Source organism: Galeopterus variegatus, unplaced genomic scaffold, assembly GCF_000696425.1.
Source record: "Galeopterus variegatus unplaced genomic scaffold, G_variegatus-3.0.2 Scaffold1370, whole genome shotgun sequence".
NCBI classification, from domain to species: Eukaryota; Metazoa; Chordata; class Mammalia; order Dermoptera; family Cynocephalidae; genus Galeopterus; species Galeopterus variegatus.
This window is the reverse complement of record NW_007727481.1, coordinates 38184-57289: the sequence shown is the minus strand read 5'-3', so window position 1 is coordinate 57289 and position 19106 is coordinate 38184. Positions and strand designations below refer to the sequence as shown.

Sequence of the window (19106 nt, the reverse complement as noted above, 5' to 3'; positions counted from 1 at the left end):
GTGTTGGGTGCATATATATTTATGATTGTTATGTCTTCTTGCTGGATAGATCCCTTTATCATTGTATAGTGGCCTTGTCTCTTTTAAAAAAGTTTTTGGTGTAAAGTCTATTTTATCTGATATTATAGCTACTTCTGCTCATTTTTGGTTTCCATTTGCATGGTATGTCTTTTTCCATCTCTTCACTATTAGTCTGTGTGTGTTGTTACAGGTGAGGTGAGTCTCTCTAAGGCAGTATATAGTTGGGCCTAGCTTTTTAATCTAATCAATCAATCATTATCTTTTGAGTGGGGAGTTTAGCCTACTTACATTTAGGGTTGTTATTGAAAGGCATTGTCTTACTCTTAGCATTTTATTGATTTTCCTTTGGATTTTTAAATATCGTTTGTTCCTTTCTTGCCCTTTTATTGTCTTTGATGTTTGTTTTTTAAGGTGATAAGAGTTAGTTTCTTTCTTTTTCTCATTTGCACTTTTGTTCTACCAGTGGGTTTTATTCTTTCTTGTGTATTTGTGAAGTGATTTCATTCTTCAGATTCCAGATGCAGGATTCCCTTAAGGATTTCTTGCAGGGAGGTTGTATGGTAGTGAACTCCTGCAGTTCTGGAAAATATGCTATTTTTCCCTCATTTCTAAAGGATACCGGGTATAGTATTCTTGACTGGCAGTTTTTTTCTTTTAGTATTTTGAATATATCATCTAATTTTCTTCCTGCCTGTATAGTTTCTGTTGAGAAGTCTGTTAGTCTGATGGGGACTCCCTCATAGGAGCCTTGATGCTTTTCTCTTGCTGTTTTTAAAATTCTCTCTTTGCTTTTGAGCTTTGCCAGTCTGACTGTAATATGGCTCAGAGAAAATCTTTTTGGATTGATCTGTTTGGGGATCTTTGAGCCTCCAGGATCTGAAGGTCTGTGTCTCTCCGTATACCTGGGAAGTTTTCTGTCATTATTTTGTTGAATAGATTTTCAGTGCCTTTTCCTTTCTCCTCCCCTTCTTGAACTCCCATGATTTGGATGTTTGTGCACTTACAGTCGTCTGCTAGCTCTCTTAGATTTTCTTCATTTTTATTATTTTTTTCTTTTTTTGTCAGCCTGGGCTATTTCAGAGACTCTTCGAGATCAGAAATTCTTTTTTCTGCTTGCTGTAACCTGCTGCTTAAGCTCTTGGTTGTAATTTTTATTTTGTTGAATGAATCCTTCAGTTCCAGGAGTTCTGGTACTTTCTTTGTTAAGGTATTAATATTTTCATAAATTCCTCCTTCATAGCCCAGATACTTTTTTCATTGTGTTATGTAACTGAGTCTTCTCCTATCTCATTGAGTTTCCTTAAGATTGTTGCCTGGAATTTGTTTTCAGTCATTTCAAGGGATTCCTGTATGGGGTCTGGTACTTGAGAATTACTGTATTCCTTTAGTGGAGTCATATTTTCTTTTCTTTTCTTTCTTTCTTTTTTTTGTATTTCTAGTATTTCTACATTGATGTGTGGCCATCTGATAGAGCATTTGCTTTTTCTATTAATCTGGAGTGGGCTTTGAGGAGAAAGACTTCCTCCTCTTTTTCTGGACTTTGCCGATGACTGTCCTTGTGTCGATGCAGTGAGTGGTTGGTGGACTGCCTGCATGGTGGCCATAGCAGCTGCTATGGTGGTACGCCGCCCTTGCAGCAGCAGTGGCTGTGGTGGTGGGTGGGGTGGACCACTAGCATGGAAGCAGTGTTTGCGGCAGTGGCGGGGGCTGCAGTCCCCAGGTGTGCTCCTGTCTTCTGTTGGCTGAAGGCTGCCTGCAGCTCTTGCTGAGGTCCCTGGGTGCACTCCTGCCTTCTGTCAGGTAGGGTGCTGCCTGAGGATCCTGATGAGATCCCTGGGCATACTCCTCCCTTCTGTCAGGCAAGGGGCTTCCCATGGCTCCTGATGAGGTCCCTGAGTTTGTGCCTGCCTTCTTTTGGGTGGAGGGCTGCCCATGGCTCCTGCTTCTATTTACTTGGGTTTATTTTATCATTCCTGTTCTAAATACTTGAGATAAATATTTATCTATTTTTTAAAAAAGAAACTGGAAAACTTTCATTATGATTTTCTCCAAGAATCTTTTCTATTCACTATGTGCTAGAAATAATAGAAAATGAGAAGGAACTCTTAGCTAATTATGATTTTTCTTGGACTCATGGCTTATTTAGAAGAGTGTTTCTTAATTTCCAAATTTGAGAAGATCTGTTGGTTTTTGTTATTGACTTCTAGAATAATTGCATTGTGGTCAAAGAACATGCTAGTGTAGTAAATTGATTTATTTAAAATTTCTATTTCTTACTGCTTTTTTGTTTGCATATTATAGATTCACTAAACAGAAAGAAACAAAATATATAAACTCCAGACTAAAATTCTGTCAATTAGTAAAAGAAGCATGTGAAAATCTCTCATTACAATTTTGTATTTTCTTTTTCTCCTTGTAGTTCTGCTAATGTTTACTTTACTATTTTAAGGTTATGTCATTAGGTGCACCAAAACTTAAAATTATTAGAGCTTCTTAGTCAATTTAATATTTTGTCATCATAAAGTCTCCCTTTTTATCTCTAGTAATGATTTTTGTCTAAGTATATTTTTAATATTAATGTAACTATACCAATTATCTTTGTTGATATTTAAAAGGTATATATACATATTTTTTTTTTCATTTTTTTTTTTTTTTGTCTTTTTTCGTGTCCGGCAACGGATCGCAACCCTCAGTGTCACGCCCGTACCGGACTGGGACCGGCAACGGGATCGCAACCCTCGGTGCTGCGCCCGCACCTTGCTCAGCCAGTGAGTGGGAACCGGTCTGTATGTGGGATCCGAACCCTCGGCGGGAGCGCCGCCGCACTCCCAAGCGGCGCACTGTAGCAGTGCGCCACCGGGCCGGCCCTAAAAGGTATATTTTCCCCATCCTTTTATTTTCACATTTTCTCTAGTTTTAGGTATGTCACTTGTAAGCAGTATATATTTGGATTTTTAAAGAAGTTTTCCGACTTTAGTCTTTCAGCTGAAGCATTTGTAGTTCATTTAGTGCAATTACTGATATACATTATTTATATCTATGTGCAACATTTCATTTTGTGATTTCTTTGTTCCATCTCTTTTATGTTTATTTTTATTCTTTTCTTGGGTGGTTTGGATCAATTATTTTTACTTTTCTATTCTTTGCTGTTTTAGTCTGGAGTTTATATATATTGTTTCTTTTTGTTTTAGTGAATCTATAATATGCATACTTACCTTTCTAAACTCAAAGGTGAATTCCTCTACCCTGCTCCTATTAATATAAGGATCTGGTATACTTGAAGACTTGGAATTAGTCCTCACTTTAGTGCAAATGCTGCTTAAGCACTCTGCTTACTTCTCTGGGTTCTAGCTTTTTTTTAGATTGTTGACTTGTAATTTCTTACTATATTGTCATCTCTTTAGCGCTTTAAAGATTTTTTAAGATTAAGCATTTTAAATTTTCAGCTGTAATACAAATGACCTAGCCTGCCATTTTTCTAGGAATGAAGTTCCTTATTTGTGTTTTCTGTGAACTGCCTCTTCTTTAACTAGGGTGACTATAATTTTATTCTTTGATTTCTAGAAATTCTTTGTATAATCTGATTATTAACCCTTTGCAATATTTCTCCTAATCCTTTTCTGTGCATTTATCTTAAAAAAATTTTTTTTTTATATTGAACACAGGATGAGGAGTAGGAAGATGTTTTGTTTTTCTTAAACTATTTTTTAGAGCAGTTTTAGCAATTGAGGGGAAAGTACTAGAGTTCCTATGTACCGCTCCCCACCATCCCCCCACCCCTCGCCCAGCCTCTCCCCCTGTCAACATCCTACACCACAGTGGTATATTTGTTACAACTGATGAACCTATATTGACACATCATTATCACCCAAAGCTCATAATTTACACTATGGATTCACTCTTGGTGTTTGTACATTCTATAGATTTTGACAAAGATATAATGACATGTACCCACCATTGTAAAAAATAATTTCAATGCCTTAAAACCTTGTGCTTTGTCTATTCATCTCTCCCTTCCCCAACTCCTGACAACCACTAACCTTTTTACCATAGTTTTACCTTTTCCAGAATGTCATATAGTTGGGATTATACAGTATGTAGCCTTTTCAGATTGGTTTTTCACTTAATAATATTCATTTAAGTTTCATCTAATTTTTTTATGGCTTGATAGCTCAGTTCTTTTTAGTGCTGAATAATATTCAGTTGTCTGGATGTACCACAGCTTATTTATATACTCAACTACTGAAGTACGTCTTGGTTGTTTCCAAATTTGGGCAATTAAGAATAAAGCTGGTGTCAACATTGGTGTGCAAATTTTCCTGTGGATGTTAGTTTTCAACTCATTTGGGTGTATATGAAGAAATCTAATTGGTGGACTATATGGTAAGAGTATGTTTAGTTTTGTAAGAAACTGCCAAACTGTCTTCCAAACTGGCTGTACTATTTTGCATTCCCACAAGCAATAAATTAGTCTTCTTGCTCCATATCCCTACCAGCATTTGGTGGTGTTGATGTTTGGATTTTGGCCATTCTAATAGGTGTGCAGTGGTATCTCACTGTTGTTTTACTTTGCAATTCCCTAATGACATATGATGTCGAGCATCTTTTTATATGCTTACTTTCCATCTGTATGTTTTCATTGGTGAAGTGTCTGTTTAGATCTGTTGCCCATTTTTTAATGTTTGTTTCCTTAGTAAGTTTAAAAGTTCCTTGTATATTTTGGATAACAGCCCTTTATCAGAGTGTCTTTTGCAAATATTTTCTTCCAGGCTGTATCTTATGTTCTCATTTTCTTGACATTGTCTTTCATGGAGTTTTTAACTTAAATGAAAATGAAAATTATTTCTTGCATGGATTATGCCTTCAGTGTTGTATCTAAAAAGTCATCACCATACTCCAGGTATCTCCTAATCAAAGTTTCTCCTTTGTTACCTTCTAGGCGTTTTATAATTTTGTTTTACATTTTAGGGGTGTAGAGTTGTTTATAACATTCCTTTATTATTACTTTATTGTCCATGAGATCTGTAGAGATGGCCCCTCTTTCATTTCTGATACTAATAATTTGTGACTTCTCTTTTTCAAATCCTGGCTAGAGGCTTATCAATTTTACTGATCTTTTCAAAGAAACAGCTTTTGGTTTTGGATGTTTTTGTTTGTTTTTTAAAATTGATTTCCTGTTTTCAATTTCATTGATTTCTGCTCTAGTTTTTATTCTTTTTTTCTGCTTACTTTGGAGTTTATTCTGAATCCCTTTTTAAAGTCTGGTTTTCCTCTCCTCCTCTCTTTTTTCACTTGCAGTTTAAGACTAGCTTGTTTGTCCTGTACAGTTTCCTACATTCTAGATTTTGATGATTGCATCCTGTGGTGGTGTTTAGCTTTGTTCCCCTATTTCCCTGAATTTCATGTAAATTGGCAGTTATGTTCTAGAGGTTTGACAGATTCAGGACCAATTTTTTGAGCAAGAATACTTTGTGGGTGTGATGTGTGTACATCCAAAGGAAGGCACATAATAACGTCTTTTTATATTAGTATCCCTTGATAATTATTAACTTCAACCACTATTTCACAAGGAATTGCAAGATGGTAGTATTCCAATTATATTATTTCTCATTTCTTATAGTTCCCCAGAACCTTCCAGAAATAAATTAAGAGGATTAAAAAAAAAAGTATCAAGGAATTAAACATATTTAATATGTTTAAATCCTTTGCAATTATTTTTCTTGCTGCTCTCCTATCATTCCCAACTCTATTTCTTTGAAACTTATACTGGTTTAGTGGTACCTTTCAGTAGAGGAAGCAGATTGAAAAAGCTAAGATAAAGATTACAAGGTAATCCTAACTGGTCAGGAAGGCCTTCTGTGGTAAAACGGCTGTTTCAGCAGAGATGTCTAGAAGGAGAAACTTTTTTAGGAGCCTGCTTTTAACCTCATTGTTTTATCGTTGATTCAAAAAAGGAGTTTTACTTCCTCTTTTCTAAGGCTCCAGATATCATGGTCCAGGTTCTGTATGTAAATAACATGAGTATACGCTAGAAATTCAGAGTGGGTCATTTATTTCCTAATGTGCATAATTTGTAACTTTACCATAAAATATATTCAAACATTCCTAGGAAAAGTATCACTGATTAAGGGTAATTAATATTTTTCACTCAGTTCACTACTACTAAACATCTGAAGATTCTGAGGGTTTAAATAATGTGATTTCTTAGTCCTTAGAAGATGAGCGCTTGTTACATTGCAAAGACTACATAAAATGACCTCTCTCCATTCTTGTATTAAAAAAAAAATCAAAAAGAAATAAAACTCCTTATAAAGTACTTGTACAGTACTTTATAATATACTTTATAAAGGTCTTCACATATACATTCTCTCATGTAATTGTCACAGAAAACAAATATTTTCTTCATTTAAGAGATGACAATACTGATCTGATCCTTGTCCCAGGTTACATTAATGGTAATGGTGGGTCTCAGGAACAGAACTTGGGCCTTTTGAGCACAGTGTTTTTTCTCTCATATACCAGGACACCTTTATGTATAAGAAATTTTGTTTCAAAGCATTTCCATTACTTTGTTCAGGAAAAAAAAATGGTTTTTAAAAAATCCTGTACAAAAATTCACAAAAGATAAAATTACTTGCTATCAAAGTCTTACCAGTGGTATACCTGATTTCCTGAGACACAGCGTCAGGTCTCTGCATGCTTAGTGCAATGCAGGTGTGTTCTACACCCCATACAATCACTGCCCCACAGCTTTCTGACCAAATCAAGTACATTATAAGAGAGGCAGAATAATACATTACCAAAGACCTGAATAAGTGACCTCACAAAGTGAAATAGACCTTTCAGAAAGCTTATCTGAGTGCAAGCTGTTCCATCCTCTGAATGGAAACCGGTAATGGAATATTAAGAAGCCAAAACGGAGATTCCTGCTATGAAACTAACAACACAAAATACTGTAATTTTATAAAAGTTTGTAAAAGATTGCTGACGGGCTATGTTGAAACTATCAGTGGCTAGAAACTACATACTGAAAAATACCTGACATCCATTCGAACTTTTAAAAGTTGGGGAATTGTGAACGTGGCAAGCAGAAAGAGAATCTAAACACCAAAAGTTGAAGAAAAGGTCTTAGAGCATTAGCCTAGTGTGAAAAGCATTACAATGTGATGATTATTCAGTCTTGCTGATGGCATTCTAGTTAAGTCTGTGGGATTTTTTTTCTAAAATGGACTCCATAACTTGTTTCCTACATATAAAAAGGATTTTGAAAATATAAAACAGTCGAAGCAAATTATTACCACTTTGTGGCAGACTGAATAAATTGGTTAAAAGAATGTTCCTAATTGTAATTCTCCACTTCCAGAGAAATACTGAATGTGGCTGTTCTTTTAATAGTGCCTTTGGGGCAACTTTCTAATTCTTCAGTAGCACTAGAAGCCCCCAAATCTGTAAGTCATAATTTTCCAGCATTAAAAATTTTTAATGAATCAAAAATAAGGTTCTACTTGGGAGTATTTTCCCCAAACCTGTAAGATCCCTAGTTACCTAGCAATCAGCAAGATGAAAGCAGGAAAACAAGAACTCCTTTCTTGCTACGTAGCTTGGATTAAAAAAATCCAACCAACCAACCAACCAAAAACAATGGGAACCCCATCACTAAGTTATCAAAAGAAGCAAAGCCATTGGCTTTTTAACCTAGACTTATGCCCAAGATTCAGGCATGACACCACCACCTTGGATGCCAATGAGCAGGTGGAGCTATAATTGTAGCTACATTCACTCTAACATACATCTAATTATACAGCTTTTTCTATTTAGAAAATTATTACAGTGCCAATGTTGAAATACTAGGATTGTGGAAAAGACATTTAAAAAGGCATTAGAATATTTCTAATAGAAAGGAAAGAGGAAAAATGATATGCTTTACAGCAGATTTATTCATTCACTCAAGTCCTTCCTTTCAATATGGTTCATGTGGTGGAGATTACAGTCTGTACATACTAGTACAGAAGAATCAACATTCTTACAACATTGAAAGACTAGGACCAGGGGCTCGCTGGTTAGCCGAATTGGTTAGGGCACCACATTGTAACACGAAGATCAAGGGTTTGGGTCCCTGTACTGGCCAGCTGCCAAAAAAAAAAAAAAGTCTAGGATCAATCATCCCTAACACTTTTCTTTTTTTTTTCCTTTTTGTCTTTTTTCGTGACCGGCAACGGATCGCAACCCTCAGTGTCGCGCCCGTACCGGGCCGGGACCGGCAACGGGATTGCAACCCTCAGTGTTGCTCCCGCAACTCACTCAGCCAGTGAGCGGCCGGTCTGTATGTGGGATCCGAACCCTCGGCTGGAGCGCCACCGCACTTCCCAAGCGGCGCACTGTAGCAGTGCGCCACCGGGCCGGCCCCCAACACTTTTCTTTTTGTTCCTCCCCCTAAATATTAAGTCAACCACTCCTTCAAGATGCAGTATCTCAGCATTACTGCAACATTTCTCATGAACAGATTTTCTAAACTTTGTAGGGAACTGGATCTGGAAATAGGAAGAAAGCTTCTAACAATGAATACTTGGTTTATTTATTTTTTATTTTTTATTTTTTGTCCTTTTTGAGACCGGCCACACCGCGCTCAGCCAGTGAGCGCTGTGAGCGCACTGGTCATTCCTATATAGGATCCGAACCCGCGGCGGGAGTGCTGCTGCGCTCCCAGCGCCACACTCTCTCGAGTGCACCACGGGCTCGGCCCATGAATACTTGGTTTAAATGATACCAAAAAATTATTACTTCAGAGATTTATTGCAAGTTAATTATTGTCTGCAAAACTGAGTATTCTTCCTCAACACTAACAATAGTAATAAGTAATATTTAACTTCCCACTCAAAAAGAGAAAACACAAAAAATAAGAAATTAGCCATAAAGCTGTAACTTGTTTCCCAACTCAGAAAAAAAAAGCATAACTAATAAGGTACAGTTTCCATAACTGGACTTTTTCAAAATTATAAGGCTTTCGTTTCTAAAAGTGTAAAGAGCTGTACACTTCTAGTTAAACTTGTCAGGGGACTCTACATTAATATTGACAGTCTCAGTAATTTGTCTTTTGCTATTATATAGTCAACTTTAAAGGTAAACTCTTAACAGTAAATTCATGAGTTCCTAAAAATGTAGACTAAAGTTGAATGGGCAAAGGTCCATATCACATTTTGGCGGGTGGGGGTCGGGGGGAAAGAGATACATTCCCAAAAAGCAAAAACTCTCTGGTGATAACTATTTTGCAAATACTTACCAATTTTATTCTTTTCTTTCACAATCAAACACACCAACTTGAGTCTGATGAGCATCTAATTTGCCATATCTCTTGATTTCCAACCTTAATCACCATTATGTTTTCCCTTTTTCTAGTCATTTTTACAAACTGAGGGCACCACCATGAGATAACTTGATATATGACATACAATTATGGGGTGTCGATTTATGAAAAATATGCAAAAGTGAACTGTCGAATGTAATTACAATTAATAATTTTAGAGTTGGAAAGAAATTCAGAAGTCATCTAATACAAACTTAATTCCTAGATAAAAAGAACTAGGCAAAGACTTGGCTAAAATCCCACTTCTCACAGGTGCCAGAGCCAGAACTAGCGTTTCTAATATTCCTTGTTAATTATTCCTTACACTACATAATACACATAGTTAAGAAGTTTTGTTATTATTTGGAAATCTCTTCCAACAAATCTTTACTAGAATTATTTTTTTAAAATGTTCAAATTCTGATTTCTAATCTTCATTCCAATTTCATGTTCTGCTGAATAAAAGACAGTTAAGCTTTAGAAGGACAAAAAGTCAGGATCAAGGACATTGGACAATTTAAAGTAACATCAAGATGTGATCATAGTCCTTTCCTCTAGTCCTGAAATAGGTTAGCTTCAATACTAATGCTTAAGGATATTTGTCACCTACCTTTCAGACTTGTAGACAAAATTGTGGTAACAGATCTCAAGATGTAGAGTTTATTCAATGCCAAAGTACAGGTTCATTTGAGCAGTTTTCCTTCATGGTTACTGCAACAGGGAAATCAATTCTCTCAAAGGAGGTTTTACTCCGAGAGCTCACATACACAGTAATCTCAATCAGTGCAAATAATAGACAGCTTTCTATTTATTCTTTAAAGTAAATACATCTCAGATGAGAATAAAATATAGTAAAGCAAAAGTTAACCTAGGGAAAAATTTTTTCACTGACAGATTATCTAAACATGTTTCTAATCCACTGGGAGATCTATGGTATACCCTGTATATCATATTTAAGGCACGAAGCTTTACAGAATTTGAGGTGGCTGCTCACAACAGGAGCTTAAAGCAAATATTTAAAAAATGACACTTTATAAAAGAGATGGAAAAATTCAAATCGCAAGGAGTAAAAATGAAAATTTGAAAAGTTAATACATATTTGTTTTTATTTATCGATAACGACTGCATGAGTTATAAGGAAAAAGGATGTCAGAATGGAACTTGGATAGATATATGCATGCTGTGGCTAAGAATAAACAATGCTCCTGCAAATGATGGTTAGTGAGAACGTTATCAATATAACAGGGAATTGTGATTATTTAAAAATATGTAGAACTTATTTAATCTGTGCTTTAGAAATAACTATATAGTGTTATATGTTGAAAAGAATTCAAAAGAATAATACCAAATATACTCCTGTTGTATTAGAATTCAGAAAAGGCTGCACTCTGTAAAGTCAGTCAGCTGTATTAAAAATGACACAAATCCAAAACAAGATGCATATTACATAAAAAGGGACATTATAATATTTGCTTGCTGCATTAAATCCATAGTTTAATCCATGAAATTTCCTTTGTCATTTAGACAGAAGCATGCAAATAGTCTTAAGATCTATTTAAGAGTCTTCCCCAATTCTACTAAGGCTACACTTTTCCCCTTTTCAGGAACTAAGCAGGTATTCTGGTAGCTGCTTCCTCCTCTGCATCAGCTCGGTTTGCATTAATTTCTGCAAGTGTTCGGCCGAACCGTGCCCATTCATCACTGCGAGGAACAGCAATCTGCTGTTAAAAGAAAAACAATGTTTTATATACACTGAAATAAAAGATCATCTTACCCACAATTATCAGTCTGTTTTCAAGTAATTTTTCCATTAAAAAGTAATAATTGACCTGAATGGCCTTTCCATAATTACAGGGACTATAAAAATGATTTACAACATTTCAAAACAAAAGACAGTATTTATGAAGTGTGTTGTGACAGCCTCAGAAATTACTTTGCTATTATAACCATCAGTGCAAGAGAGAATGACAATGATGCTTTGTAAATATAACTCCTGTGCACCATCTCATTTTGCTGGTGGGGAGGAACTCCTTAAAAATTTTTACTTTATTCTTGCACCATTCCTAGAATGAAAGAGTTCTTTAGAAGCATGGTTCATAAGAGCTGATTTCTTACAAGTATTTGTTTGGATAAGATAACCTTTCTTGATACCTTAATTCCTTCATCACAAGCTATGCTACTACTTTTACTTTACCAATAGCAAAAGGGGAAAAGAGGTTTGTGATGCTTTTTGCTTCACAGATGCAGTCCAATGATAATTTTTATTTTTATTTTTTGGTGCCTGGCCAATATGGGTATCCAAACCTTTGACCTTGATGTTATAATACCAAGCTCTAACAACTGAGCTAAATGGCCATCCCCTCTATGATAAAAGTTTTTGATAACTGCCATTATAATATCATGAGTCTGAAACTGCCATGTTATGGCACAAACCACTGAGTGTGGCAAACGAATGTGCCTGTATTTAAATCTTGACCATCCAACACGGTAGCTATTGGCCACATGTGATTATTTACATTTAAATTAATTAAAATTAAATAAAATTTCAAATTCAGTTCTTAACTTGTACTAACTACATTTAAGTATTCAATAGCCATATACTACCATATTTGACAGTGTAGATATAGAACATTTCCACATGTGCAAACAGTTCAATTGGCTGTTCTAAATGATTCAATGTACCTCCCTCCAGATCCAGTTGCTAGAGGCCATGAGGTATCCAGAGACGATGGGGAATCATGAGGCACAGTAAAAGAAAAAGTGACTGAGGTGCTAGCCAGGGCTAAAAAGCAGGATATCAATCCTGGGCACTATGTACAGACAACCAGAGCACCAACAATGACAGAGCTACAGCTCAATTATAATGACTTTGCATCAAGGGTTAAGATCCAAGATTCACATTTCACAAAGCCATCAGATAATTTTCAAAAGATTGGTTTCTACTACCTGGCCAAAACAAACCTACGAATACAGAAAAATAAAATCTTATCTCAATATCAATTCTGTGAAACCCCAAAGTCCATCTATAACTCTAAATTTCTTCCTCTGCCTGGAGAACTTCTAATTTCCAGCAATGCATGCTTAAGAAACAAGGTACTTCCAACATATTTATTGTATGACCCTCAAAATTTGCTGCATGGGGACACAAGACATCCAGTTTAGAAAGAAAATTAATCTCACAAGTCACTTCCTTGGTGGAAAGTTTTATCTTTACAACCATATACAATTCATGAACCTCAAAGACTAGGTTTAGCCACAAAGACACATTCACTACAATGCCACTAAATAGAAGTGTCAAAATTATAGGAAGTGAGCCCCATACCTCTCCCACATCATATATAACAATCTGTCCTTCAGAATCACCCACAGCAATCTCTCTTCCGGAATGTGTCCATCTTACACGATTAAGAGCAGGATTACCCTCCACGGAAATACTGGCAGTAGGTACCTAAAGTCATTTAAAATATAGTGCAGTGTTAAAAGTTTCATCAAGATTTCTATAAGCATGTAAAACAGTAATTCTTCCAATCTGGCAATGTTTTTTAAAACAAATATGAAAAAAGATAAGGAATTTTCCCAACTTTCTTCCAGTTCAGTGATACATTATGAATGACATTACAGGTAATCCTTGAAAACAGTTTGGGAAAATAACTTAAGTCCTTATATAAAAAATTCTCACATGACTGGATACATCATTCTGAAAGATCTTCTCTTTAATAAAGAATTCTTTGTTGTTGTTTTAACTTCTTTAAAAAAAGTCAACACGTAAAAAAAAAAAAAAAAAAAAGTCAACCCGTTTGAAAATATATGACCAAAACTCATTTAAAAGAAAACATTTCAAAAGCCCTCATAAACAGGTTATGGTTCAAGTTTAGAGGACAGGAATTAGTTTTGTAGCTTACATCTCTGTCAGCTGAAACCTGTATCTTATCCACAGATCCTAGAAAAGTTCATACTGAAGGTGCAGTATGAGTCTTTCCAAAGCCCCCTGTTCCCATGAACTGGCTGGAGGGAGGCAGGAAGACAGTGGCCCCTGGAAACCGATTGTGCCTCTCCTGTGCTGAGGAGAGAGAGATTTGCCACACACAAAACATTGAGTTTGAATTCCAACTAACAGCACAATAAAATTTTTTAAAGTTTTGAAATTTGAACAATCTTAAAAATAATCCTTCTAATTGACATCAGTCATCACGAAATGATGAATTTAACTCCCTAGAATGCCAAAACTGTCATAAAGAAAAATTATATTTCTACATATACTTTGAGTTAGCTATTACAGGAAAGATTTAAACATCCATATTTAATTGTGACCACAAATCTCTATGATCAAAATCCAAACTAAGAAAATAAAATTGGTATCACTTCAGGTAACTAGCAAATGTATTATGAAGTCTAATCATCTAGCTAGGGCTTAACACTTTTTCCTAGCAGTATTTGAATGTTCCTCCCCAAACTACTAAACCAGTAGTTCATACAGTGTGAAAATGCATACTTTTCCAATATATAACTTCCATGCCCTGTATAACCAACTATTTTATTTTACTTCAAGGGATTAAGAAAGATGCCTTCAGAAATATGAAGAGATGTGGGAAACGGTACCAAGTGACTTTCTCCTCAACAGCCATCACTGATAGAACTGTTAGCATTACTTTGACCACCAATAGCAACATAGAATTATAAGAACATTTTCAGCCTCTCTAAGCTGATAAAAATACACATGGCTAAAAATAAATGATAGCTGTAGTTAAATTTCATCAATAATGAGTGATTTTTGTTACAGCAATTAAGAAATTTGATGGTTTCTATATTCATTTTATATAACAGTAATGCTCTGTTTTCAATCCTTCATGAAAAACATCATCAAAATACATTTTTCCTTCATTGAAACAAATCAGGCTAAGACTAACATTTGTGGATGATATGCAATTCTATCGAGGCTAAGAGAGAATTTAGAAATTCAGAATTAAGGTTAAGATACTTCAACAGTTTGAAACTATCTGCTTTCTAGTCTACAAACAAAAAATATTCCAGTTGCCTTATGACTGAGACTTTGCCAGGACATTACAGACATGATAGTGCTTTTCAGAAGTAAAAGGAAATGCCCCAGTGCTCTTGGCAACATTATTTCTCCCTTCAGTTCTACACAGCATGCTGTTTATTATTTAGGATACAAAGCTTATTTGGTTTCTTTGTGATGAAGCTACAATCACAGAGCCCTTTTACATTCCTTGGGATAAAAAGAATTTCACAAATTATTCAATAAATCTCCAATTTTCTATTTTTCAGTGCAATTTTTGTTATTTTGCTGCTCACCTCCGTATCATTATTGAGATTCCACAAATCCAGTCTCCCCATGCCATCCACACAAGCAAATAGGGCTGGGTGGGTAGGTGACCACATAACATCATAAACATAGTCTGAATTATCTTCAAATGAGTATAAAGGCTTGTTATTCTGAAAAGAAAAATTTGATTCTTAGCACAGTCAAAATATGAAATACACACAAATCATTAAATCACTTATCACTAAAAAAATGACATACATTCAACAGGTATGATAACATTTTATATTTAACTCAGCCTAGAAAGTATTCCTGTAATTTGTTTCACTACAGAATCACCTGGCATTATCAACTAAAAATCAACTATTGGATTGCATTTTCTTTTTAACTTATATATGCCATACTGTTTAAAAAAAAAAACAGAACATGCTTTGAAAATATTTGTCAATGAGAGGATTCTGGGAAGATGACAGAAGTGGCAACGTACTTTTTGAATCTTCTCTAAATCTCCTCATAAAACCAGATGAAGCAATGAGGAAAGAAAGCAAATCCAAATATTCAAGGAGAATGTCTGCAACAAAATCAGGAGACAAACCTCCAAATATAAGTGGGTGGAAACAGACCTCTGACAACTACAAGACCAGCACTGTATCAGCATCTATTTGGGAAGATGAAGTGGGAATGCACAAAAGCTTCTGACAGCTGTAGATCAGAAGAACCTCACAGCTGACAGCAGATGCTCACTGCACAGCATGGTGGGCCAGTCTGAGAACAGCAGCAGAAAGTAGGAGGGAGTTTGGCACAATCCCATTTATATAAAAATGCAAACAGACTGCAATGTGGTATAAGTAAGGTCTGATGGTGCAGTCTGGACTCTATAAACTCTCAAAACAAACAAAGCAAAGCTCCTTCCAAGATAAAGTATTGCTGAAGAGAAACTGCTGGGAGTAGAATCCAAACGGGGGAATATAGAACAAAAGAGACAAAAGAAAGAGAAGGTTCAGATAAAATTGGTGGAGAGGCGCCCCAACCCATGCCAAGGTGAGCCCAGCAGCAGCAGCAGAAGTGTGTGGCTAGAAGTGGCCCCTCCCCCCTCCTTGGACTGGGTGGGGAGCACCAGCCCATGGTCTCTGACCCCTTGAGGTATGCCCAGCAGAGCCGTGTGGTGCTAGGTGCTCATTCTACGACCACAGATTATTGAAGAGGACCCAAGGTGGTTTAACATCACCACCACCATACCTACTGTGTCAAGCAAAGACAATTCACCTGCACAGTAGCAACCAGGGCCACTCCACAGCCAACCTCAGTGTAACAGAAGAAGCAAATCCTCTACCAAATGACCAAACGTCAATTAAAAAATACTAGAAATACAAACAAACAAGAAGAAATGACACCACCAAAAGAATACAGTTATGCTCCAAAGTCAGACTCCATGGAACAGGGAATCCTTGAAAGGTCTGAAAAAAAATTTTTGAGCAATGATCTTAAGAAAACTTGAAGAAATAAAGGAAGACTCAATTAGAGAACACAATGAAACAAGAAAAAATATCCAGAATATGAAGGAGGAAATCCACAGAGACTAATACCTTAAAAAAGAGTGTAGCAGAACTTCTAGAAATGAAAGATTCACTCAATGAAATAAAAAACACAACTGAGAGCTTGAGCACCAGGATAGAGCAAGCAGAAGAAACAATTTCAAAGCTTGAAGATGGTCTTTTTGAAATAACTGAGGCAGACAGGAAAAAAAGAATTAAAAATAATGAGGAAAATCTGAGAGAGAGAGAGCAGACAACCTCAAGTGCTCTATCCGAGTCATGGGTATTCCTGAAGGGGAGGAGAAAGGAAAAGGTATTGAAAACTTACTCAAGGAAACAGTAACAGAAAACTTCCCAGGGGTAGGGTGAGATACAGACCTTCGGATCCAGGAAGCTCAAAGGTCCCCAAACAGATTCAACCCAAAAAGATCCTCCCCAAGATACATTACAGTTAAATTTGCAAAGCTCAATGACAAAGAGAGAATCTACAAGCAGCAAGAGAAAAGTGTCAGGTCATTTATAGGGGAACCCCCATCAAACTAACAGCAGACTTCTCAACCAAAACCCTACAGGCCAGAAGAAAGTGGAATGATATATTCAAAATACTAAAAGAAAGAAATTGCCAGTCAAGAATTCTTTACCCAGCAAGGCTCTCCTTCAGAAATGAGGGAGAAATAGTGTATTTCCCAGACAAACAAAAGTTGTGGGAGTTCACCACCACACGATCAGCCCTGCAAGAAATCCTCAACGGAGTCCTGCATCTGGAATCTGAATAATGGTGACCACTATCACAAATACACATGAAAGAGAAGAGCCCACTGTTAAAAAAAAATGCCAGGAAGAAAGAAAAAGAAGCTAAATTATCTCACCTTAAGTTCCCAACTAAATTATCCCACCTTAAATTCCCAACTAACATTGAAGAAGAGAAATAAAAGGGGAAATAATGATCAAAAGATATTTAAACCATCTAAACAAGAAGCAATTAAATGACAGGAATTAAGCAACACTTGCCAATAACTACCCTAAATGTGAATGGACTAAACTCCCCATTCAAAAGACACAGACTGATTGATTGGATTAAAAAGCTAGACCCAAGTATATGTTCTCTTCAAGAGACCCACCTCACCTGTAGAGACACACATAAGCTAAAAGTGAAGGGATGGAAAAAGATATACCATGCAAATGGAAATCAAAAACGAGCAGGAATAGCTATGCTTATATTCAGACAAAATAGACTTTAAACCAAAAAACATAAAAAAAGACAAAGAACGCCACTATATAATGTTAAAGGAATCTATCCAGCTAGAAGACATAACAGTCATAAACATGTATGCACCCAATCAGGAGGACCAAAATATATAAAGCAAACACTCTTAGACCTAAAGAAAGAAACAGGACCTAATACACTAATAGTGAGTGATCTGAACACCCCTCTCTCAGTATGAGACAGATCTTCAAGGCAACAAGTCAACAAAGATACACAGGATTTAATCCACATCCTAGACCAACCGGACTTGGCAGGTATATACAGAAAATTTCACCCGACAACTAAAGAATACACCTTCTTCTCATCATGGTACATTTTCCAGGACAGACGACATATTAAGTCACAAATCTAGTGTCAGCAACTTTAAAAAAACTGAAATCATTCCAACTATCTTTTCAGACCATAATGGACTAAAATTGGAAATAAACAATAAGCAAAACTCTGGAAGCTATACAAATACATTGAAACTAAATAATAGGCTCCTAAATGACCTACAGGTCCAAGACCAAGAAGAAATTAAACAGGAAATCAAAAAAATTCTAGAAACTAATGAAAATAAAGATACATCATACCAAAACCTGTGGGATATTGCAAAAGCAGTATTAAGAGACAAATTTATTGCAATAAATGCTTATATCAAAAGAATGGAAAGACTTCAAATAAACGACCTAACACTACACCTTGAAGAACTTGAAAAACAACAATCCAAACCTAAAGGTAGTAGACAGAAAGAAATAATTAAGATCAGAGCAGAACTAAATGAAATAGAGACCCAAAAAAACAACAGAAAAGATCAACAAAACAATAAGTTGGTTTTTTGAGAAGATAAATAAAATAGACAAACCATTAGGTAGGTTAACCAAAAAAAGAGAGAAGACCCAAAGAACAAAAATCAGAAATGAAAAGGGAGACATTATAATTGACACCACAGAAATACAAAGAATCATTAGAGACTATTACAAACAACTGTATGACAACAAATACAAAAATCTGGAAGTTATGGATAAGTTTCTAGATACACACAAACTACCCACACTGAACCAAGAAGAGATAGAAAACATGAACAGACCATGAACCAGAAGAGACAGAAAACATGAACAAGCAAGGAGATTGAAGCGGTAATTAGCAATCTTCCAACAAACAAAAGTCTTGGTCCAGAAGGTTTTACAGCTGTTAAAGAGGAGTTAATACCAATTCTCCTCAAACTACTCCAAACAATTGAAACATACACTACTCAGGGCCGGCCCGGTGGCACACTGGAGAGTGCGCCACTTGGGAGTGTGGCGGTGCTCCCGCCGAGGGTTCGGATCCCATGTGGAGACTGGTTCCCGCTCACTGGCTGAGCGCGGTGCGGGCGCAACACCGAGGGTTGCGATCCCGTTACCGGTCAGTAAAAAAGACAAAAAGGAAAAAAAGGAAAAAAAGAAAAAAAAAAAAAGAAACATACACTACTCTCCCAAACTCATTCTATGAGGCCAACATTACTCTGATACCAAAACCAGATAAAGACACAATAAAAAAGAAAATTATAGGCCAATAACCTTGATGAACCTAGATGTTAAAATCCTTAACAAAATATTAGCAATCAGAATACAGCAACATATTAAAAAAATTATACACTATGATCAAGTGGGATTCATCCCAGGGATGCAAGGATGG

At 36.1% G+C, this 19106-nt stretch overlaps 1 protein-coding gene across 1 annotated transcript in view; it reads right to left on the bottom strand.

Moving 5' to 3' along the window:
• Window positions 1-10154: 10154 nt before the first annotated feature.
• DYNC1I2 (dynein, cytoplasmic 1, intermediate chain 2) overlaps window positions 10155-19106 on the bottom strand; it is a gene marked incomplete at its 5' end in the record, with an annotated part of 35518 nt that continues 26566 nt past the window's right edge. The window contains 3 exons of the mRNA XM_008576593.1: window positions 10155-11085; window positions 12687-12812; window positions 14678-14818. Of these exons, the coding sequence (XP_008574815.1) occupies window positions 10972-11085; window positions 12687-12812; window positions 14678-14818 (381 nt within the window). The remainder of the gene's footprint in view (window positions 11086-12686; window positions 12813-14677; window positions 14819-19106) is intronic.